The 19,657-nt window shown below is 46.9% G+C and overlaps 1 protein-coding gene across 1 annotated transcript in view; it reads left to right on the top strand.

Moving 5' to 3' along the window:
- The window catches only part of LOC138497532 (kinesin-like protein KIF20A), a 1,316,984-nt gene that overhangs the window by 856,249 nt on the left and 441,078 nt on the right, over positions 1-19,657 (top strand). The window contains exon 13 of the mRNA XM_069621067.1: positions 14,728-14,867. Within this exon, the coding sequence (XP_069477168.1) occupies positions 14,728-14,867 (140 nt within the window). The remainder of the gene's footprint in view (positions 1-14,727; positions 14,868-19,657) is intronic.

Below are 19,657 nucleotides of genomic sequence, written 5' to 3'. Positions count from 1 at the left end.
CCCCGACACCTCCCAGCAAAGCCTTCCCACTCAGCTCAGCCACACCCAGCGCAGACAATCGAATCCTCATCAATTCTCTCTCCTCAACATGTCTCTCACGCCTAAGCAGGAAATGTCCCACAGTCTCAGACACCCCACACACCGCACAATCCCTGGACTCACACTTCCCCACTCGAAACAATCATTCAGTCCCGCATGCCCTATCCTCAACCGATTAAGCATCATCTCCTCCCCCCCCCTCCCCTCTCCTCCATTCCAGACTCCCCGCATCCACCTTCACCGACACTTTCCCACGAACACCAAACACCCACCTGCCCTTCACCCCACTCACCCACCTCTCCTGCCACTCATCCATGACCCGTCTCACCACCACCGCCTTCACCTCATCCACACTCAAAGGTAATCTCACATCAACCGGTCCCCTTCTCATACCCTCACCCGCCGCCAGATCCACCAACTCATTACCCAAAATGCCACTGTGACTAGGGACCCACGCCAACTCCAAATCCATTCCCCCGAGCACGCACCGATCGATCTTCCTCCTGATGTCCATAATCACGTCCTTCCTATCACCATCCCCCGCCACAATCGCCTGCAATCCACTCAATGAATCTGAAAATATCGCCACATTCTCTAACCCCAACTCGCACACCCTATCAATCGCCAATGCAATCGCCACCAACTCAGCCGTACAAATTGACACATCATTCGTCAATCGTCCCACTTTATACTCCCCAGTGCTTTCCAGATAATACGCCATACCCACTCTCTCAGACACAGGATCCTTCGAACCATCCGTAAACACCTTGCATCCTTCCTTTCCTGCCACATACGCCTGACCCAAAGCTTTAATCTCGCCCCGCAATCCTCTCTTCTTCAACACCACATTCGCTAACTCCAAACACACCTTTGGAGACCCCATTATCCACCTCTCATTGTTTGCCTGCATTGAGCGTGCAAAGACACTCCGTGACTGACGCTAGGACTGTGGTGCCGCTGCATCCCCGTGCATGTTGACTATGACGCGATCCCCGTCATTTCCGCTTCCCAAGTTCAGAACGATGAAACGAGCATGGGTTCCTTGCACTCTTCACTGCAGACGATTGTGCATCACCTCAATCTATTAAATCTCTACACAACGAACGGCTCCACTTTAGTGAGTGGAGGAAAGTATCTCGGTGTTATTTGGAGTGAAATATCAAGTGTACCAAAAAAAAGCAAAGCGGGTGACCCTCAAAGCAGCTTGCTACATTCAAGCAAAAGGTGGCACTATTCACATTGTCAATCACAGTACACTGTTCCTGGCAGCCCCCTCATAGTGAACCCTACATTTCAAAGCATTGTACCTATTAGTGAGTCCATGGCGTCTAGAAGCACTTCCCCAGAGTGGAGTGAGGAGGAATGGGTTGAGGACATCCTAGAGGAAGATCGGGATCTGTCCCTGAGCTTTAAGAAAGTCTTGGATTCCTTAGTGGTAGCAGTCTCCCAGGGGTTAAACCTCTTAAAGAATGCATGGATGTTTTAGAATCCATGTTGGCCACCAATAGTGCTAGTGGGGAAGGAGGGTGCAGGAAAAGAAGGGCGGATTACCCAGGAGAGGGTACATCAGACAAACACCTTTTCAAGGGTTGAAAAAGTGTGGCGTAAGACGGCTCGGAAGAGGACACCCTCCATTAACCCCCCCCCCCCTAGCCCGAGCCATAAAGAAGGGGGATAACCAGGAGGTCCGTGAGGTGGTGGTCGACTTCAGTAAATTGAAGGACGCATATTTGTAGAGGTCAACAGTGCCGCACCTCTTAGCCCCTACCCCAGGGGCAGATAACGCAGGAGAGGATGACGGCAGTTACTCGCCTGATGACAATGAAGAGGATGAGGTGGTGCTCGTGGGGGCTCCTAGAAAGCACTCAGCTAACAGTTCCTCAATACAAGAGGATGACGGCACGGTCGATATGTTCAACCCGGAGGCCATCAGACACCCCAAATCCATGGAATGGGTACCCTCGTCCAAAGTGACCCTGTACATGGCACAGCGTATCAGAAAGCCATTATATCGGGAAGTATGTTTTCACACGAGAGCGGAGTGCCCTAGGCTGGACTCGCCCGGCAAAGTTAGGCACTTCGGAGCTAGATCACAAAATAGTGACCTTTTGTACCAAAGATGTCCAGACACATTCGGAAAGAGGAAGACCATGCCTGGAAGGGCTGCCGAGACAACATTTTGTATCTGGCAGGACCATTGGCCAAAATAATGGACCTAGCAGAGCGGGCCAAAGATACAGGGGAGCCAATAGATGCACAAACCCTTGGGAACTGGCGCAACATGCAGTTTATCTCCTAGGAAATGCCACTTCCGCCCGTTCATCAGGGGCCTATTGCTGAAGATAGATGGCAAGCTCAGCGACCTGGCCACTTACAAAGCATGAGAAGGAGCAAAAGGAATGCTATTCGGAGACGCCTGCGAAAAGATGTCCCAATTCTTGGGGACTTGCACAGCCTTGGAGAAGGTGCAGTCATTGATGAGAAAGATTCCCGAGGTGAGTTTTTGCAGGGACCGGTCGACACTGGGGACGATCGAGCAGTCACTTCAATATGCAAAGAAGGTCACAGGGCGCAGAAGCCCAATACTGGGAAGGAAGGCTCCCCAACGTATTTTTTCCAACAAGAACCCGACACTCCAGAGGGCGCAGAGGGAGAGGCGCCTTTAAGTAGCAGAGTGCCAACGGCAGTAAGTGCACTAAGCTCAGTGCTCCCAGTAGTGGGGGGCAGGACAGAGTTGTTTTGACCAAATGGCAAGAATTATCAACCGATGCCTGGGTATTGCAAGCAGTAGCAGGTTTGCGGCAAGAATTAGTTGGCGTTCGGGCGCAGGGGGCGCAGCCCCAGCCAATCCATATGGCGCGAGAGGAGAAAGGGCAATCGGGATCCTCTACCTGGACAGTGTATTCATCCTAGCGCAGTACAGCGCAGTAGTTCAAGAGCAGGTTGCTGGATTTGCGCTCTGATCACCCTCCTCCGGTTTCTAATAAACATGAAGAAGTCAGAGCGTACTCCCAAGCTGAGGATGGACTTCTTGGGGTTTGTGGTAGACACAAAGAAAGCGACCTTCAAGCCTCCGCAGGAGCTAGAAGCCATCAAGAAAAAGCTGAGGTCAGTGATCAAGGAGAAGAATATTTTGCTTTGCAATCTAGCCATAGTGGGTCTTCTGGTGTCGTCTATTCAGGCAATAATTCCTGGACCACTGCATTACAGGGCCTTGCAGAGGCTAAAGATCAGGCACCTACAGGGTGGTGTAGGATATCACTAAGATAGTCCCGCTAGACAGGGAAGCGCGGTCTGAGCTAGAATGGTGGTTACAGAACATGGAAGCGTGGAACCGTTGGGCTATTTTCAGTGACGTTCCAGAGCTGGTGATAGAATCTGACACAAACAGACAAGGACAGGAGACAAGTGGTCCAAGAAAGAATTACAACAGCACATAAATTGCCTGGCACTATTAGCAGGTTCCTTCGCAGTTCGCACCTTCGCCAAGGACAAAGTCAATTGCTGCATTCAGCTGAAGATGGACATCATCACAGCGGTCCGGTACATAAACCGGATGGGAGTTTGGGCTTACTTCGTGCCTTTTAGCTATGCCGGAGGAGAGGGAAGGAAGGCAGAAGCCTCTTCAAACTCTGTGCAAAGTGTGGATTAAGGAATGTATTCGTGGAAGATTGGCATCAATAATGCTTAATTTGCCTACATCCGGACCATGATGAGGAGGGATGCGAGGTGTGCCGTAGTTTCTCGAAAAAAACCGAGAAAGACTGCTACAGCGGGCTGTCAGCATGGCTCAAGTCGAGCAAGCCCTTCAGGCAGGGACATGCCTCATCTAGGATCGGCCGGTCTAAGGAGCAGACTCCCTCTGGGAGGAGGTTGAGATCCTTTGAGGATGCTCTACTCGCGGGGGTCCGAGAGAAGGCCAAGCTATACTCTGCTAGCTCCGCTGGGTTCGCTGCTGATGCTCGTCCCTAGTCAGACAGAAGGCATTCACCATTGACCTCCATGGTGAGCCTGACGGCAAAAGAGACCTTTTCTAAGAGAAAGTCCCTAACCCCACCCAAACTGTGTGTCAGCGGATAAACCGATGAGGGACCAGTCTGGGGAGGGTTCCTCAAAGCTAACTAAGACCTTGCAGCCTGCCAGGTCGACTGAGTCAACAGCAGTGTTGTCATTGAAGGCCTCGACGGGCACGCCGTTGACTATGTCGACATCTACCGCAACAGCATTGAAGGAGAGTGGGTCCGTGAAGGAAGTGTCTGCCACGACCACCCCACGGGTGTCCTTGCCCCTGAGTCGAGATACAGCTGCAGAGGCAGCGACGAAGGCAGCAACCACTCGGGTTGATGCGGTCGCTGTGTCTTTCCCCAGACCCTAACAGCCTCCTTCGAGGGAGAAGGACCCTCCCCCTCCGGTGGAACCTCTTTGGTATGTGGACCCACGGGCTGCTTCTGATAGACCGGAGCAGATCTACTCAAGTTCTGATGAGGGAGACAATAATCTGCCCGACGATTACTACACAGATCACAAAGGGGGAGGTTTTGGGGATGGTGGAACTAAGTCCCCTGCTCACAAGAGGAGACTGGTCAGTCCAGACCCTACTGTTAGGCAGAATTATATGCAGTACCCTTTGGGAGCACTACACACAATTAAGACTACAAGTGACAGTACAATTTCACCTTTGGTACAAGCCTGTACTACACAGTTATAGTGGTAGCAGTAGCGGAGCAGCCAGACTTATCTCAAGAGCAAGTGAACAGTACAAATAGTTACTCAAAGAACAGTAATTACTATGATTCATGGAAACAGTGACGCAAGGATTCTAAGTAAAAGAATATATATTTATTTACTCAACAGTTGTATAACATTTCACTATTCTAAGCAAGTCAAAAATCAGTCATAAATACACCACACCACTTCCCTTAAATTCCAGACAAGTTAAGCTCACAAATGAAGTGGGAGCAAAATGGCACTCCAGCAATTTAAAAGGGAGGGAAAGACAAAGTTATTAGAAATAGGCAGTTCCAACAGGTAAGCAATCAGGGCAATAGAACAAGAGAGACTACAAGGTTAAAATCAGATCGCAAAGGCTTAGGGCCAAAGTCAATGGGTCAAAAAGCATTTTGTTCAAGATAATCTGGTTCAGTGTAGATCGCGGTAAAGTTCATGGCACAGATTCCAGACGAGGTTGGTTTGTAGAAAAGTTAGTTCAAAGAGAAGAGGACACACCCTCGGATAGGAGAAAGATTTCAAAAACGTTCATCGCCTGACCGAAACGGACAACCGGATTTGCACAGTACCTTTAAAACGGAGAGGGAGCTGTAGCTGAGGCGGACATTCCTGATGGTTCCTGCAGGCTCACGGTTCCTGAAGCGACTGTCGGACTGACATGAAGTAGGAAGACTGGAGGGTCCTGCGCCACCCAGGGAAGAAACCAGCAGCAGAGCAAAACAACGAATAAAAGGTGCACTCCTTTAAAACCCAAGCAGGGTCCGACCTTCCTGGCTATCCGGCCCACTGTAGCTCTGTACAGCAAATTCGACAAGAGGAAGGGTCCTGGCTTGTAGTTTGGGCGAACTGCTTGGTCCCACCAACTCAAGGGAAAAGGTTTCCTGGGGGATATTCTCTGTCATCCGATTTGGTGATTCGGACCTGCAGCAGGGCTTAACCAGGCGATTCAGTCGTGGTAGAGGTTGTCTTCTTCCAGTTCCTCGTTGGTTATTTCGTTCCAGTGGCGACTCTGCTCTTCCAGTGCCAGAGACCTTACAGTTTTCCCCCATTCATACAGCCTGGCTGTCAATCACGCAGCAGGGTGACTGGCCTGGCAAGGCCAGTCCCCTTAGCCAATAAGACAAGAGTGCAACTTGGGTTACCAAGGGAACCCATGGCAGGGGTCCGAAGATCCCTCCCTCACATCCTTCCTACCCAGACTATCAGGCGCCTTCAGGAGGGCTTCTATGCAGAAGCCCGCGAAAAGACAGCGAACAAAGGAATCATCCCCGGTTTGGCATGCAGAGTAAAACACAAGAAAGACTTTAACAAAAATAAATGGTGAAAAAAACCCAGCTGGAGCCAAAATAAAATGTATTTGGTCAAGCGGGTTTATGTTCGAGGCTAATATAATAGCCTAAAACAATACCACGTTTATATAATATAATCGCGGTAGGAAAGTTAGGGCAGTTACCACTGCCACCAGCCAAGTCTTAGTGTTAAGGGAGCGAAACAAGGCTCCAAGGGGCACAGATAAAAAGGGATGAGAGTTAACCCTGTCCAATACTCCATGTAAGATGGGGTGTACTGGGTCTGTGGTTTAAAGTGACTATATAAATTTAATGGCAACTTTACTCGTTTCTGGGGGACAGTACTCAGCCCCAGAAAAATGGAGTCAGTGGGAAGTCTCAAAGACAACCCTGTGTCACTCCACTGAAGGTGCTGTGTAACACACACAAAAAGTGGTGCACATGGAGTAGGTGAGGCTCCAGTGCCCAAGATCACACAAACAGTAAAAATACACACAGCAAAACACATGTAAGAGTGGGAAAGAAAGACTCAAACTCTTACCAGGTGAAAACATAAATCCTAGAAATCCAGCAAAGATGCTGGGGGGACTCTTTAGGTAAGGGAAATCAGCCATTTATGAGAATTCTCCCAAACACCTACGTCACTGGCTCCTTTCACCCCTAGACTGAAGGGCGTGTTGCTGGATATTCTAACAACTCTGCACACATTGCAAGGTATCTGGTCTGTAATTACTGGAACTAAGAAGAAAGGTCTGCCTATTAATAGTGTATGTGAACAGGACTGGGTTGCGCATATCAAAAAGACCTTGGGAACGCAAGATGTAAACAATGCAATGGTAGAAGTGGATGAGACTGATTGGAAAAGCAACCAGACTGTATTATATCTCACAACCATGATTCAAGCACTACCGTCCTCATGAGCAACAGGCCCAGATGGTACATTTTATGCCCTGTTAAAGTTATCACCTGAGAAATGGGCTCAAGCTTTACATCAGTTTAGATGAATAGGTAAACATCGAAGGTACAGAAAACATGGCAAGAAAGTTCTATATTACCGATGTATAAAAAAGGCTGCTGGAAGGACCCAACAAATTACTGGTTATTAGCGATGTTGGCTATTCTGGCAAAGGTGTTTGCCAAAGTCCTACTTAAAAAGATTTGAATCAGTGGATTGTAGGTAATAATATACTTCCGAATCAATCGGGATTTCGGGCCAAATCCTTGACAATTCTTAATGTTATCATCTTAGTATCGACAATTGAATATGCGTGGTATAGGCTAGAGCTATCAGTTTATGGGGCTTTTATTGATTTTTCCACCGCTTTTGACACCATACTAAGAAATAAATTATGGAGTAAATTGAAGCAATGGGGTCCTGCAGGACTATTCACTATGATTAGATTACTGTGCTCTAACACCTCAGTGAGAGTGAGGCTGGATGGGGAAGTGAAAGTTTCCATACTGATCTCAACAAATCGAGGAGTTCAACAAGGATGCAACTTGGCTGCAATGCTTTTTAATCTTCATTTGACAGATTTACCCTTGGCGTTTGGAGCCACAGTGTCTTAATGTTAAAATGTGGTAATTAAAACTGAGTTAGTTAGGCTATGTGGACGACCTCCTGTTGGATTGTACACCAGGAAGCCTTCAGCAGAAACTAAGGCCCTAATTCGCAGAGCATTTTCCAATGGGGTTTTGCCATTATAAAACGATTCTGTGAATTAGGCCCTAAATGCGTTGGACAAGTTTGCATCTGAAAATGGATTACAAATCAATCTAGGAAAAACCAAGGTGGTTGCCTTTATTGAGAAAACTAGACAAGCAAAGAAAAAGAAACCGAGATGGAATAATGCAAAGCAAGATATAGAGGTACTAGACTTGTATAAATACTTGGGGATCATTATTGACAACAAATTATCTTGGAACAACAATGGACAGAGATAAAAAGCAAATGCTTGAATGTCATGATGGCGCTGAGCCATTTTATAGGAAAACAAGGTGGAAACTCACTAAACACAATACGGATGTTATACTTTGCAACAGTGATGTCCTGTCTATTATAATGAGTGGAAATCTGGGGGGGGGAGTTCAAAGTCGAGCTAGTTAAATTTGAAGGGAAAATGTTAAAAATCCTACTCGGACTACCCAAATCGCTCACCAGTGAATATAAATATCTAGAATGTAACTTAATGTGCGCCACTGATTTTTTTTTTTTTTTTTTTTTTTTTTTTGGAATACAAAATTGCTATGTTGTATGCGAAGATGGTTATGTTGGACAATGCTATGACTATTGTGGAGCTAATGCGAATATTTGATACCATTGAGAAAAGGTCAGTGATGAAATCACTAATGTATATCAGAAATATGCTGCTGAAACGGGCAAAAGAGAATGTAAATGAATGGCTAACCTACACGCCTGCTAGAATTAAGCGTCTCTTGAAAACTGCAATACTTGAGAATGGGAAAGAAAGAGACATGATTCAATTGGCCACAGAAGCAAACAGTGGTATGTTTATTCAATATTGGATGACTCGTATTGAAATACCTACGTACCTATTTGCATTTCCAGATAGCAGAACTATAAGAAACTACCTGTTATTTAAATTGAATGCAGACGATACCTTGAAAATCTTGGGAACTAAATGCGGAATCACGCGTATTAACAGATGGTGTAGATTGTGCAGAGTTTTATTGATTGAAACAACTGAACACTTAATATGCCAATGTGAGAGTCTCTTAACTTGAAGCCTGAAATATGTGAAAGCATATGATAATACATATGACTTGGAAAATCTGAAAGAAATGTGGGAACATCTTTTAAAGGGTAACAATGCTAATTTATTATTTTATAAAGTGTGTTTTAATATTCTTAAAAATGTGTCTGGATTTTAAACTGAATTGTTTAATAGAGAGACATGAAATGTGAGTTTTAACTGATTTTTAACTGAAAAATGTCTGTGATGACTAGATGTGATACTATTTTTAATTTTAATGTGGAAGTTGTTTTGGATGTACTTATATGTAAAGTCTTGGTTGACTATATGCATATTAATAAATACATTAATAAATTGCATGATGTCAAAGGCCTCTGAACTGTTTCAGTTGGTTCCTGTGCAAGGAGGGGGTTCCTGTACCAGCGGCGCGAGTCAAGAAGAAAGACCATGTCTGTTCCCTTCCTGGACGACATCTGGGAGGAAGGCCTGGCGCTAATGAAGAACCCAAGTATGGCCTGCCCAAGCCTGACGGATTGGAGAAAAAGTACAGGGTACCGGATTCAGCGCCAAGGTGCTTAAGGTCTCAGCCCTTGCCCGACTCAGTGGTGTCGGCCGCAGCCAGGAAGTGCTCGGTTAATCCATTAGCGGCAGCCATGGTACCTCTGTACCAAGAGGGGAAGAAGCTGGATTCAATTGGCAAGAGGATAATTTATACAGCAGCCTCTTCCGTCAAAGCAGCTAACGACTTCATTTTGTCCCGATATGACTGGGATCTACGGTACAAGATGGGTCTGATTCTAGACTTCACGCCCGAGAACAAGAAGGAAGAGGCACTCAAAATCTTCCAAGAAGGGCAAGTGGCCTTGGATCACACCATCAAAGTGGCAGTATACATTGCGGACACAGGTTTCCTCCAGATGGGACACAGGATGTCCCTGCGTCGGCAAGGTTGGTTGAAGGCAACAAACCTCCGCCTGGACATTCAGGCTAAAGTGCTAGATTTTCTGTTTGATGGGAAAAACCTCTCCGGCAAGGCAGTCGACGAGTCTCTGCAAGCAATAGAGGCTGACATGGCTCGCTCTCTGGGAACCTTACAGCATTGATGTCTGTCATCCTTTTGTTCATCAAGAGCAAAACCCTGCAGATCTTCCAAGGATTATACTACCCCATACAGGCAGCCTTCACGCTCCTCCACGCAAGAATCGTACAAGGTTTCTCTCAAGGCAGTGGAGGACTGCGTCAGCACTGCCCGCTGGGCAAAGCTCCGACCCCACCCCCAAGCAGGCCTGAACCGGCCGTGGCCTTGGGCCTCCACTTATACACCCCAGTGTGAGGCCGGCTGGCGAAGTTCGTCAGCATTTTGGAAAAGGTCACCACGGACAGATGGGTGCTGGGGCACACCTTGGAGTTTCAATGCAGGTGTACTCGTATTACACCAATACTGCGACAAGAACTTGGACTGCAGCTTCTGCAAGAGGTGCAGGCTATGTTACAGAAAAGGGCGATAGAACCTGTCCACCAGTGTCTATGGAGCTGCAGTGTATATTCCAGATAATTTCTGGTTCGAAAGAAGATGGGACGGGGGGGGGGGGATCGAGGCCGATTCTGGATCAGCGTCATCTCAACAAGTACTTAAAATCCCAAACGTTCCAGATGGTCGCGTCGCAGCACTTGCTCGGCCAACTTGAGGAAGGGGATTTTCTGATGACGGATCTGGAGGACTCCTACTTCCACATCCACATTCACTAGAAACACTGCAAGTCCCTGTGATTCGTCATTAAGGGTCAGCACTACCAGTTCAAGGCTCTGCCCTTTGGCCTGAAGTCAGCCTGAGGGTCTTTATGAAGTGCCTGGCCTTCTTCGTCTACAAGGAATCCACTTATACCCTTATATGGACAACTGGCTAGTGAGTTTTCGCTCTCGCTCTCTGGCAAGTGAGCACACTTCCAGAACCGTGCTTCTGCTGACGGAATTGGAGATCTCCTTAAACTATCTAAAGTCCTGCTTGACGCCATCTTAGAACGCGCTGTTTCTAAGTGCCTGACTCAACACAGTGATGTGTTAGGTGTCTCCTTGGGAGGAGAGGGTGAGAGCCATACTAGGCAAAGTGCAGCACTTAACACGGACGGCGACAGTGCAGCCCATCAAGTCGCTGCTGGGCATGATGTCCGACTGCATCGACCTAGTCTGCCTCTGCAGACTTCACATGAGACCTCTTCAGGAGTCCCCGGATCCGAAGTGGATGCAGGCATCTGGGACCCCTTGCGGACAAGATCTCCCTCAATGAGTTCAGTCGGGCGTTAGTGGTGGGGTGTAAGACTGCATCTCGTCCAGGGGACTCGGTTTCAAGTTCTGCCTTGCCAGGAGACAGTCACCACGGATGCCTTTCTCGAAGGATGGGGAGCAAACACTATACAGTTGCACACAAGAGGCCACTGGCAACCCGAGGAAAAGGGCCTCCACTTCAACATCCTGGAATTTTGGTCCGTATTCTGGGCCCGCAAGTCTTTCCTGACGTAGCAGAAGGGCTAGGTGGAGAGGATCTTCACAGGCAACACCACCACCATATTCTACATCCGGAAGCAAGAGGGGGACCCATATCTGGCACTCTTCAAGCAAGCCTAGGATCTGTGGCTCTGGGCCATTCGACAGGGCATGTCTCTCATCCCTTTTCACCTGGTGGGCGTCAAGAACACCATTGCGGACTTGCTCAGCAGGGAGTTGATTTCCTGCCACGAATGGGAGCTTGGCCAGGACCAGGTGGACATTCCTTCAGACAGTTTGGGAAAACCCCAGATCGATCTCTTTGCGACAGCGACAAACGCCAAGTGCCAGAAGTTCGCCAGCAGGTTCCCTCAGTCGAGGAGCATGGGGGAACGCGTTCTCGTTTCCGTGGGAGGGATGGCTCCGGAAGGCTTTTCCTGTTTCCACTCATGCTACGTGCGATCAACACACACAGCCCATAGCTCTGCAAGATAAAATTTGTCGCCCCAGCGTGGCTGAGGCAGATATGGTATCCGGACTGGCTGCGTCTGTCAGTGGCCCTGTCCATCAGACTACCGTTGTTCCCGGACCACCTCCCCACAGAGGGAGGGGCGATACTACACCACAACCCGGGGTCGCTGAACCTGAGGGCATGGCTCCTGCAGCCCTAGTGTTTGGAAGTTATGCATTACCAACGGAATGCAAGGAGAGCCTAGCCAGAGCCTTGTCAACGTTGAAATGCTACAGCCATAAATGGAAGTTTCCTGTGTGTGGTGCTGGACTCCGAAGATCGCCCCCTTGCGGGTCACAGCCCCTCAGCTTCTACCCTATTTGCTCTCCTTGGCCAAGGCAGGATTGGCTCATTCCTCTATCAAGGGGCACCTCTCTGCCATATCCTGGTACAACAGGTCTTTGTGTAGAACCTCTCTATGGTCGCACAAACTTGCCAAAGAGTTCCTCAAGGGGCTCTTCAGGACTTTTCCCGCCGGTGAACGCTCCGGCCCCGACTTGGGAGCTCAATGTAGAGCTGGATAAGCTCATGCAAGCTCCTTTTTTAAACCTATGCATCAAGTACTGCTTAAGTTCCTCCCGTGGAAGACTGCTTTCCTTGTGGCTATCACCTCGGCCAGGATGGTTGGGGAGATCCAGGCCCTGTTGTGCAAGCAGCCTTACTTGTAGTTGGTATGGTGTCCACACCCCACCTTTATACCAAAGGTACCATCAGAGTTCCACCTCAACAAACCTTTGATCTTACCTGTCTTCTTCCCGAATCCATCGTCGCCAGCAGAGAGGGCCTTGTATTTGCTGGACGTGGCTCGTGCCTTGAAGTTCTATGTGGCACTTACAAAGAATTTTCGGAAGACTTTTCAGGTGTTCATCAACTTTGAACCTGTGAATCACGGAAAAGCCTCATCGAAGGCTTCCATCTCCCGGTGGCTCTCCGGCTGCATCATGCACTGTCATCGACTGGCGAGCAGGCTGACCGAGAGCCCACCCCACCAGAGCTATTGAAGCAACAACTGTATTTCTCTCTGGTGTGTCCCTGCTCAGCATCTGCAGGGCTTCATCATGCATTGCCACGCACACTTTCACAAGGTTTTACTGCATCGAAAAGGATTCCAGAGAGGAGTCCAGAGTCGACCAAGCGGTGCTTTCAACCTGTTCACTTGGGGTCTGTTCCAGAGGTGAGTGCGTTATTGCTTCTGTTGAGCCTTGCCACCTCCCTTGGTTTTGTATATGTACTGCTGTGTAATCGTTCTCCATGAACATGTGAATCCATGCAAGATCCCATGCTGGAGAAGGTTTTAGTTACTTACCTGTAACTATTGTTCTCCAGCATGGGTTTGGCATGGATTCACATGCAAACCCTCTCTCCCTCCCCTTTGTGGCTCTTCTTGGTTCATGCTGCCACTTTACATGCTTACCAAATCTGAAGATGGCCACCAGGGGTGGAGTTTAGGGAGAGGACTGTCATTGGATGGGGACAGTATGATCAGAGGAGAGTGATTGATTCAGAGGAGAAATACAGTTTTAAAGTGAAACTGTTTTTTTTTTTACCGAGGATTCCCAGTCTGACAGGGAATATTCATGAGCATGTGAATCCATGCTGGAGAACAATAGTTACAGGTAAGTAACTTAAACCTTTCTTCATCAAAGGCATGCAGCTGTCTGCAGCAAAAAGAAAGAGGAAGGGACCCATGCAGGATGTGGAGCATAGTAGGTCTTGGACATTGATAGGTTGAATTTTAAGAGCTCAGGACTACAGAAGAAAAGACTTGTGGGGATTTATAGTCCCTTGAATGTTTATCTTGCTTGTTTTAAGTTTGTTTGTTGAAGATGAGGTTTAAGTTTTGAAAAGCTATGAGGAGCAGAATTAAAGAAAGTTGAGCATATTGCTCACCTGTGTCTTTAGAATCAATACTCCCCGGAGCTGTAAACGTGGGTAATCTTCATTACCAATAATTTAAAAAAAAACAAAAAAACTGGTGAGCCACAAATTTGGTATTGAGCATGAGTGCTGTGTACTCCACTGACTTCTATCTAGAAATTAAAGTGGTTCCATATTCATGTGTGGGTTGACAAATGTGCTGGAAGGTTGGGCAACCCAGTGGTGATTTCCTTGTGAGGGCTTTAGGAGCAACACTGTATAGGCAGATGAAGAGCTGCACCAGTAATGCTGTGACAGACTTGTGTGAGCCTCTATTACCAAGCCAAATAAGTAACCAAAGATTTTGCTACAGGACCCCTTAAAACCTTTATCAGGTGAGTGTGGAGAGAATTGTGCATTTGCTAGCTCGATGTCCAGATCTTATACAATTCTTGGCCTCTCGGTCAGAGTGTAATGAAGGTAGATGCTGAGCTCAACCAAGTTTGACTACAGTTTAAAGCCTTACCGAATTCATTTCTGTATCTGCCTATTATTGTGTTTACTGCTTAATTTCATAGAAAAATAGTATTATCTGGAGTGTGGCACATAGGAGACAAACACAGCAACTTTAAATCCTTAAGATTTGTGTCATTTGATTTCTACAGATGAATGCATGCGTCATCTGAGCACTATCTCCATTCCACAACTGATAACCGTTCTGCTGTAGTTAAAACAAATTCAATATCTGACGCCATGGCTTAAGAATACATCAATTTGTGACTAGGCACCATCTGCAGCATAAGACCCTTTATAAATGGAGATGTATCTCTTGGATACTATCTTCCTTTTTGAGATTTTCTTTTTGGCATTTGAGGGCTGACTTTAAGCATACCATGCATGTGATGGATTTCTGTTCTGGTTGCGCTGTTCTCGTTCATGAACTTGGATAATGCATGCAAAGCAAAACAATTGGATGGAATTAAGTTCGAAACTAACACAGAGACATAGTTCATGATGGAAAGGTTAGGATTTTTGTTTAAGATATTTACAACCCATGTCAGTAGTTAAAACCAAGATGCTGTTACTTTGTTCATTTTATATTTAGGATGCATTGATGAAGATTGCAAATCTAAGAGAAAAGTTGCTGGAGGAAAGACAGAGCAAATTTGCCCTTGAGATGCAGATTCGGAAAGAAATGGGAGAAGAGATGTTACAGCAATTGCTGGATTTGGAGGAAACCTGGAGGTAAAATAACTTGTAAGCTTTCCACTTGGGGGAATGAGTGCCCACAATGGTAGCCAATGTCCACAGTTCCCACCCTAATCACCTAGCATTCTTAGAAGAACATTTCTGTTAAATTTTTAAAAGAAAAGTAAAACACAAAACGATTCATTGGTGAAGGAGGCCAGTACAAATCATGGAATTTTCCCAGATCTAGCATATGGTCACTTCGCCTTGGCTCTGAACTTGTATGTATGTGTGCAGAATTGCACCTAAATTCATGAGTCCATTTGGTTTAAAATCTAATTGTTTACTCTTTTCCCCTTCATATTTAATGTGTGCATATGAAAAGCTGTGCAGATTTTTAACCCTTTAAATCTGAGAGCATGGTCCGTTATGAGTCCCTTGCACTATAAAATTGCTGAAGCTTTGCAGACTGAAGTTTTCTAACATACCCATGTCCTGCCTAGCTGATGGAGTCTTGGGAGGCTGTCTGTCTGAACCCAGTGCTTTTGTTGCCTGAACCCTCCCAATAGGTAGGGAGAGACATTATTGAATTTATAGAGTAGTAATTGGCAGAGTGGGTGGGTAGATGTGTATAAAACGGTAATAATTATGCGTGTCATGTCTATTTCATTGTTGGGATAACCGTGATTATGGGGTGGGTGCGATGCCCCCAAGTAGAGTGCCTGTGAGGCCCCAGCACTCCTAATGGTCCCCAAAGAGTCTGGTAGTGGGTGAATCATTTTCTCTCTGCCTGGAAGGCTTCTGATTGTATGCACTGCCAGCCTGATGCGTCTGCCACTACATTAGTTGGGATTCCTTCCACATATCTATTGTTTTTAGTCTGAGAGCCACATCCGCATCACACTGATATCAAGATGGCTGTTGTGGTGCTTTGAGTATCTGGGGGCAAGAGTGGAGCTGCTGCATGGTTGATGTCTTATGTGAACATACAGGCTGTCCTACAGACAAGTCTTTTTTAAGGCCCAGCTTCCACTGAGAAGTTGAAGCATGCTCCCCAGAGAATAAACAATGAAATAATGAGCAGGTGTACTGGTTAAGTTGCCAGGCAACCTGCATGCCCCACTGTCTAAAAGAGGTGTGGGCTGTCGCTGAGCTCTGAGGTATCCTATAGGGTAGGACTGCCTGCTAAACCTCTTGCACTGTAGTATTGCACAGGACTCACCGTGGACGGACTGCTGGGTCCCACATTATGTAGATGTGGAAGCATTGGTGGTGCTTTCAGAGTGAGCGGTTGTCCGACTGGGAGGAGGGGTTGTTTCTGGATGGTGACAGGAACGCACACTGTGCCTTGCGCTTTGTTCGACATACCTCACCCTTCATTTGGGCATACCTCCTGTATTTCTGCCCTGGCCTGCTAACCACACATCTTGGTTTCTTTACAGTCGCTGGTTCATTCAGAAGCTTCCTCTGTTATTGCCGTCCCAGACACTGCATGCTACAGAAGTCTCTCCATAGAGTCAGAAACCGTGATCTCAACCTATCTTTGACTTCACCTGTTGAATGGTGGGCTCATCCTTGACATACAATGACATTTATAACACGCCTATACACAAGTGTTTCAAGGCGCGACGAGGCAAGGGAGGTGGAACAGAGGGAAGACCGACAACCATCTTACTAGGCCAGCTGTCATTGAGATCGCGCAAGTGCAGGGTAGGGGGGGGAGGGAAAAGTCAGTGGGGCAGGGGGAGGGTGCAGTACATAGAATCAACAGTACAAAATAAATAGAATACATAAAAACAATAGGTAAAAGTGCAGCCAGCTTGTGGCAAGTGCAGGGTTGAGTGCAGACATCAATTGTCAGTAGCATCAAGTGTCAGTAGCTGGGGGGGGACTGTAGGGATACAGAAAAAGCCCCCAAGTGCAGGTGTGAAGCTGGTGGGAGAAGGGACCTGGGCCCAAATTCAGAGGGTCGCTAGGTGACCAGTGCAGATTCAGTCAGGAGTTCAGCAGGGGAGAGGAGGAGAGAAAGCAGAAGCAAAGAGGAAGGTCTTGAGGTGCTTCCGGAACTGGAGATGGTTCGCCTCAAGTTTCCTGGAGGCTGTTCCAGAGGGAGGCCTCAGCCGAAGAAAGATCTACCACCAACTCATTGCTTGGAGAAGTGACTGACCCTGAGGGAGGTGGAGGTGGATGAGTGAAGAGCTGGGAAAGGAATATATTTAGGAAGAGAGAGTTGAAGGTATTGAGGCCCTAGGCCCCAGAAGGCCTTGTGGACAATGCAGAGGATTTTGAATTGAATCTTTGCAGCCACTGGCAGCCAGTGCAGAGATTTTAGTCCTGGAGATATACAATACCTGGGCTTGAGACCAAGGACAAGACTCGCAGTCCTGTTTTGGATGAGTTGCAGAGGGCATAGAGTAGAAGCAGGCAGATGTTGCAGTAGTCGAGCCTAGAGAGGACCAGAGCTCTGGAAACATTGAGCTTCTGGGGGGGGAAGGAGAGGAAAGGAAGAATACCTCTGAGGAGGTGCAGCTGGTAGTGTGACTTCTTAGAGACGTCAGTTGTGAGGAGGGAAGTAGATTGTGGAGTCGAAGATGACCGTGAGGTTTTTAGCCTCACAGGTGGGAGAAGGAAGAGGGTCAAGAGAGGCCGGCCAAAGAGCGATAGGAAAGGAGGGAGCAAGTGTGCCGATGAGGACATACCAATCTTTAATCCAAAACTGAAATCACCAGTCCAATTGTACCTTTAATCTATCGCGTATGCCAGCCACCACAGACTTCAAACTCATCCTTAACCAAGCCCACCGCTCCAATTATGGAGGTAGACCTGAACTGGAGCCCAGTGCTTTTAGATCTGTTGTGAGCTCTGTGGGTAGAACTATGTTCCAAGCATTTATAAACAAATGGAAGAGCAGATTCCACTATACATAGACTTATGCTGATGCCTTGAATCCACTTCAAAGGTGTAGTGATGTTGAAAAGCCAGTCCAATCTGCAGCAAACTCAGAGAAGTCTGATTTCAGATAATGAAGAGATCAATGTTCTGCCAATGTCAATCGCCCGGGCAGTGCCTTTAACTCCTGCTTCTGATCACTTTGCAATGTCTGAGCCTGTAAATGAAGTTTAAGCTTCCTTGTAGACAAGGTTGCGAGTACAACCAATGACTGTATTGCTATAATTAATGAACATTTCCTCCTGCCTACAAAGCGTTCTCAATTTTCTGCTGCTGCAAATGAAATGCATGCTTTTGTCAAAGTAGAAAAGATCACAGCACTCAACATGTGTTCTGAACTCTACAGGCTGTACTGGCACTAATGTCCTGCTTAACACCAAGCCCCTGCTGCAAGCCTGAAGAGCTCACCTCCGTTATCAAATGGTACATCTGCTTGTACAGATACCAGTCAAGACCTCTAAGACTGCACAGATTTTCTAAGCATGCCACTGAAATATCTGTCACTATGCAGTACTTGGTGTGTAGTTTTCCTTTCCTGTGCTTCATAATCTGAGCTCTTGCATTTTGTCGGAAATAGGGAGTCCCTTTTCCTTTTTCACTTGGAGGTTTGGACCTGGGAGGTGGCATGCTGCCACAACGGCATCTTGCCTCTAGGTGAAGCTGTCTGCAGACCAGCTGGGGGTTGGTGACCCTGAATCACAATTGAACCTCATCTTGCACAAACCTGTATTTCTGTAAACCTTGATTATCATTCCCACAATGCACCTGCAAGATATTTGGAACACCTGGTAGCCTAATCCAGAAGCTCACAGACTCTGAATTGTATACACTCTAGTTTCATGGTCAATGAAAGAAGACACACATTTCAAAGGACTCCCAACACTTCGAATACTACTGCAATTACTGTGCTTTTGTTTCAATACAGAAACACCTGCATTTGTCAACACTGGCTTCTCTCCTAAAGTCCATGCCGGAGATTTTCACGAACTACATCTGTAGATGTTTATGCAAAGCCCAAATCGTATGGCTCTGCCCTGGGTTTCTTCCCTGCTTGCATCCTGGGCCAATTTAAGCACTTTTGGGGGCCTGGGCACGGACTTCTTTGCCCCCCCCTCCACCAAACCAAAGGAATTAAATGATCAAGAATATCTGAGATGCCCCCCTTCCCCACCGCAATCACAACCCATAAGTTGATATTCTGCCTCACAGCATTAAAAATAAGGATGTTTACTCCCTCTAAATCCCCTTACCCTCTTCCTTCTTGCTCTAATCAGACTGATAATGTTGGCCTTCAAATGCTACTTGTTTATCAGTCTAGGAAGAGGTTACTTCTGTTCTAGCATAGATACAGGAGACTTTATATCAATAGAATGCGGGAAGGTATGCAGCCTGTAGTATTAATGCAGGACTGTATGTAAAAGGTGCATGTAACCCAGAATAGACAGATCTCACATTTGTTGCCTCACAAATGCAAACATGCTCAAGCATGGATAGAGCAGACCAATTGGTAGGAAGGAGAAAGCTACACATACCATAGCATGGATAGTGGATGTAGATTAGAAGCTACCAGGAAGGTGTCTGTATCCAGAAAGACTGAGATTGTAAGTGGAACATAGTTTTCAAATAGTGTTGCCATTAGAGGTCAAAGGAACAAGTGCCTGTGGTGTGCAATATATCAATGCTCACTATTATAGTGGAAGCAACACGATAGCCAGTGAAACCATGAGTGAGGCTGTTTTGAATTTCACACCCTGAGAAGGAAATCCCTTCTTTCTACCACCCCTTCCACTCAAATAGCCTACATAAGAAGAAAGATCAAGTAATGGGCTAAACGATGCCACAAGCATGCAGGGAGGTAAACTTCACAGAAGACAGTACACTAATATACGAGATGTAAG

Source organism: Ambystoma mexicanum, chromosome 5q (genome assembly GCF_040938575.1).
Source record: "Ambystoma mexicanum isolate Mex_15411 chromosome 5q, UKY_AmexF1_1, whole genome shotgun sequence".
Classification (NCBI taxonomy): domain Eukaryota; kingdom Metazoa; phylum Chordata; class Amphibia; order Caudata; family Ambystomatidae; genus Ambystoma; species Ambystoma mexicanum.
This window is presented reverse-complemented; position numbering and strand designations above follow the sequence as displayed.